Here is a 5,502-nt window from a genome sequence, read left to right on the forward strand (position 1 = left end):
CAGTTTCAGATGCAAATGCTAGCCTTGTAATATATTGTGAGGCGCGTTTGCAACGTCACGTAATACGTAATTACGTTCAAAAGGTCACGGGCGACGTAGCCGGAAGTACAGAATCAAAATCTTTTTTGTAAACGGCGTTTGAGTTAGTTTTCACGTTCAACCTATGCGTTCAACTTGTAAACACTACTTCCGGCTACGTCGCCCGTGACCTTTTGAACGTAATTACGTATTACGTGACGTTGCAAACGCGCCTCACAGAATGGAGAAAGGCTAGCATTTGTCCTTAGAAAAGTTACATTTTTGGAATAAGCTTTGAAATAACCGATCGTTTCGCATGATAAGACCCTTATTCATCGTCTGGTGTCGTTTAAAGACATTTGAAGCTGCACTGAAACTCTCATTTGGACCTTGAACCGTTTGGACCCCATTGAAGTCCATTATATGGAGAAAAATCCTGGAATGTTTTCATCAAAAACCTTAATTTGTTTTCGACTGAGGAAAGAAAGACATGGACATCTTGGATGACATGGGGGTGAGTAAATTATCAGCAAAAGTTTTTTCAAAAGTGAACTAATCCTTTAAGTTACATCAGACTTCTCCATTTTAGGAGACTAAATGTTTATTTTGTCCTCCACAGTATTGGACAATGTTTAAATAAACCTTATGAGCCTTATGACAAGAAATTGGTACTCGGTATCGGCTGCAAAAATCCTGATCGGAGCGTCCCTAATTTGTGTGTGACTTCAAAGCATCAGTCAACTAAATGAGCTGTTGCCTTCGAGATAGCAGTGGACGGGGAGCTGTTTTTATCTATCGGTGTCTCCAACCGTGAGACCCAGCAGGGTCTGGAATCAAGACAACGTTGGTCTCACAAACACAAACCAATCGGAGCATGCCTGTACACTCATACAGAGGATATATACAGAAGATCTCACACATACAGTACATCCGAAACACTCTCACTGCTGGTAAACAATTCAGGAAGGTGCACACAGTTAGTTGGAGAACTCCAATCACTCGGAATCAAAGCTGGAATATTTCCGTGAATGGTTCGTTTGTCCCATGCCTAGACTTCTAGATCCCAGAAAGCAGCTCCTTCAAGGGCACCTCCCTCTCGCCCAGTAGGTGGTCTCTCTTCAGACTGGTGCCCTTGTTGACCACCTTCATCTTGATGGCAAGGTTCTTCACCTGCGCGACAGGAAGGGAGTCAAAGTAGAAGTCCTCGTTGAAGACGGGGTTGCGGCTGTTCTTGATAATGGTGCTACGCTGTTTCTGGAGCTTTCCCGGGTTCAGGTACAGAGCCACGCAACAATTGATGCTCTTCACGTCAAACTGCTTGTCGTAGAGGTCCTCGGCCGCCAGCACGCGCACGTGAAGCCGGGCCGCGTCGATGTCGTAGTCAGTGCAGAGGCGTAGAGTTCCCCCCTTGTGGAGGTTGACGGTGTGCTGCGTGAAGCGATCCATGTTGCCTCCGTATTTCCGTCCGCGGAAAGCAGGGGAAGGAGGGCAACGGAGGCGCCTCTGAATATTCGGGCTGGTCTCCACAGAGCTGCACTCGTCAGTGGAGAGGGAACTGTGCCGGGCGAAGGAGCGCTTGGCTCGGGACACTTTGGCTTGGGTTTCGTGGGTGAACACCTTGAGGAGAGACGCAGAACGAGATAACAGGGGGGAGTTGAACGGGGAGGACTCGGCCGAAGAGCAAGTGTCGCTTTCCCCTCCGCTGAAGTACCGGTAGGGGTTGGAGTGGGAGGTGTTGCAGTCACTGGGGTTTAGGTGGTTACCCTGCGACTTGCGTTGGGTGTTGGGTGAGGTAAGCGGACTTGTGGGGTCGCTGTGAAAGAGGGACTCCTTACGTCTCGTGTGAGGACTTTCCATGAGCGTGGCGAAACCGTAGGAGGTTTGCGCTTTGGGCACGTAGGGCAGGGACATGGCCGTTTGGGACTGCGGGTCGGCGTTCGTGTTGAGGTCACCCCCTTCCCCGGCCACCAAGTCGTCCGCGCTCTCGATCTGGATGATGTGGCGGTTTGCAGCTTTGAGCAAGTTCTTGGTGTCTCCAGCCAACTTGTTAATGAGGCGTGGGCTGCGCGGACTGCCCTGAGGCTTCTTGCAGCATATGGTCTGCTCCGACGCTGACGAGTGGAGCTCGTTTTTTGGCTTCATCTCTGGCGTCTCCTCCTCCGGTGGGCAGCACACGAATTTGGGTGGAATAAAGAAGTCAGGGATCTTGTCAGGGGTGAGGACGTTGCAGTAGGTGGGGGCTTTGCCCTGTTTGTCCGCCGAGTCTCCTTGTCGGAGAACGTTTCCCTCCACTGAACCGCGGATCTTTTCCAGCAGCCACATCTCTCTGCGAGGTCTGGGAGAGATGTGCAATTGCACCCTGTGTGCACAGATAGTGAAACGAAGAATCATCAACCCACACACCTGCAATTCATGAATGCAAATACAAATTCAGTCCACCTTCTCTGTCACCCAGTGGATTCTTGGGAGATTCGGATGGTATTGTTAACACCAAAAAGCAATTGTTAAAGACACCTGCCTCCCTCCTTCCCTCCCCATTATCAATTGTGGAGATGCCGCTTAACATGCACTCAACATCATTTTTTCCATTATGTATTCAAGCCACAAAGCGTATTGTTATCCGAGATTTATTTCCAAAAGCCAATAATGTGTGCATTTTATTAGATGCAAGTACAATGAAAATTAATCAAGATTAAAGAGCCATTTCTTCCTGTTCTAATGAAAATGAGATTTTTGCTGGTGTAATTCAGGAATTTTCAATTGTATTTCTGACTTTAGTAAAACTTGTAAGTTTAAATGTATATTGATTATACACACAAACAAAATCAACTGTTTTGATGTTGTATTTCAAGTATCACAATATCCTAACACACATTGAAGTATTTTATACATTCTCACTTTCTATAACCGGGATTTTCAACTTGACACTTTGAGGTCTGTGAAGGTCTTTGTGCATCTTGCTATTTCTTCCTGATCTTCACTGGTAGAAGCTATTAGTCATAATAAATATGTGTACTATTTTTAAGCCATTTTGGTAAGCGGTTGTATATATCACAAATAAGCAATAGTTTTTTTTTTGTTTTTGTCTTTTTTTTAGGTCTAGGCTGCTTTGTCTTGGCCCAAGGTGGTCTGTGTAAATGTTGAAAACCCCATATCTATTAGATAATGCCTGCACACACTTGATGCACACAGCTTTCTCCTCTGTAAGAGTTCTCTGCACAACAAGGTCTGAGTTCAATGTGTGGAGACCGATATTGCGCAGTATTTGCTCTGTGACTGCAGAAGCACGGCATTACTGCATCTGTTCTAAAGTAAATCATGCGCATAAACATCTGCATTCTCTAAATGGAAGACTTTACATGCAGATGTGAAGTGATGATGATTGATAAGGCTATCCCTTAGAAAAACCACGGTAACAAATATCCATCAAATTGTGTAGGAATCAAGGAACTTCCAAGAATACCATGGTAACACTATAGTACTTTTTTTGTAACAATAAACTAACTAAAGTTGCCATATACTCTTAAAATAAAGATTTAAAATGGGGGGTTTTCTCAACAATGCCACTGAAGAACCGTTTTGGTTTTCTCAAAGAAACCCTTCAGTAATCAGTTCTTAAAACAACCTCGTTTTATGACGAACAAAAGCACATTTCAATGATTAAAATACCTTTTTCCACTAATTTATTTGTGTGCAATGGAAAGATTCCATGGACAATCTCAACATGAATTGCAATAAAGAACCTTTTAAGAGATAGATCATTTTAATAACACCTGTAACGCTCTATAACCGCGATCTCCACATTCCACAACACACTTCTAGCAGTATTGCATCTCTAGGACTCAGACGTTTAGTTTTAAATGCATACGAATGCATATAATTACTGTACTGTATGGATTTAAACTTTTCCAAAATTGCTCCTCTATTAAAAACCTGTTGAATCTCAGTTGAACTTACGTGAAGTGGTTTGTGGTCCTAATGTCCTTGCTTCAATCCATATGTTGTCGCTCGTCTCCCCCTCGTTCGGGTCTCCGGTACTCCAGGACAGAACTGTCTGTTGGCCCTGCGCGTCCACTCGCGGCTTTAATAATAGCGCACCAACCCCCGTGCGCGCGCATGTCAACCAATGGGAGTGCGCGCTTGGTAACGCGCACTATTCTGGAATTACTCGCAGTCCGCATACGTACTGTATACAGCCTATACTACTTAGAAATATAATGTAAATAAATACAAATTGGCGATGTTATGAATAGAATAGACAACTTGTTTAATACTTGGTTCTATATAAAACCATATGCTTTTTTTTTGTTTTGTTTTGTTTGACAGCCTATGCAAAAAGTAAATATTTGTTGTTTGGAATGGAATACGGATTACGCACTAGGCTATACGGCTTAAACTAGTTTGTGTAAGGGTACATATTGGCAAAGTCAGGAAAAAAATACTAGCACAATTTTTACAGAAAAAAAAAACAACAAAAAAAAAATCTCCCAAATATTTATATATATTTTTTAATAGTAGCTATTCGTTAACAAAACGCATTTGACAATTGATCAATATTTCAGTGGGCATCACATGACCTCAATGGTTTTTCAGTTATGTCAATAATTAAAGCAATTGTGAAATAATCTATTTTCGTGTAAAAATGCCTTAACATTTACTAATTAATCAATATACTATATAATACAGCACACAGTATGATTTGATATAGTGCAAGTATACTTTTTTTCGAGCGCATATGAATTACATTTACTTGCACCATGCATACAATTATTGCAATGTCATTCTGAACAACACGAGACTAATCAAAAACAGACAGTGTACCATTTCCATGCATGAAAACTGCTTTCTCCATCAGGAAAATCATGATGCAAAGATAACTACGAGTGGATTGTCAATTAAACCCTTTGTGTCTATTATTCACAACCGCCGGAATATTATAGCTGGCCAGTGAGCGAGCGAGTGAGTGAGTGAGAGAGAGAGAGAGAGAGAGAGAGAGAGAGAGGGTGAAAATCGTTTTGAATGAAATAGTGCTCTAAGTTGATGTACTATAATTGTGTTTGATTTGCTGTTCTCTGATCTGCCCTTCTGTTTCCCTGGAAACTTGGAGAGAGAGCTGTGGAAACGCACACGCCCATATGCAAAAGCAGACAACTTTCCCAAAAGTCACCTAATTGGTGCAGATGTACAGCTTCATCCCTGAGGATAATAATGTAGCTATAAAGTTACTGGTCTGTGCATGCAGAAGGTCAAGAAAGAAACGAAACATTATGACATTTAAAAAAAAGCGCATTAGGTCACAAATCAAATCAAACGATCAGATTTACAGCCTCCATTGAATCACAATTGTAATTCATGTGCATTTTCAACATTCATGGTTATGTTGATAATGAAATTTGTTATGAAAAAAGTATATAATTTTATTTGTACAGTATATAATAATGTAGTCCTATGTACTTATAAAATGCAAGATTTGACACAAAACAG

General features: G+C 42.2%; 1 protein-coding gene across 1 annotated transcript; it reads right to left on the reverse strand.

Moving 5' to 3' along the window:
* Positions 1-305: 305 nt before the first annotated feature.
* Positions 306-4,199, reverse strand: LOC120482075 (C2 calcium-dependent domain-containing protein 4C). Its single transcript, XM_039676048.2, has 2 exons — positions 3,976-4,199; positions 306-2,377 (listed from the first exon to the last, which is right to left on the reverse strand). The coding sequence occupies exon 2, from the start codon at positions 2,338-2,340 to the stop codon at positions 1,075-1,077; it is 1,266 nt and encodes a 421-aa protein (XP_039531982.1). The 5' UTR covers positions 2,341-2,377; positions 3,976-4,199; the 3' UTR covers positions 306-1,074.
* Positions 4,200-5,502: the final 1,303 nt, after the last annotated feature.

Source organism: Pimephales promelas, chromosome 5 (genome assembly GCF_988280905.1).
Source record: "Pimephales promelas chromosome 5, fPimPro1.hap1.1, whole genome shotgun sequence".
NCBI classification, from domain to species: domain Eukaryota; kingdom Metazoa; phylum Chordata; class Actinopteri; order Cypriniformes; family Leuciscidae; genus Pimephales; species Pimephales promelas.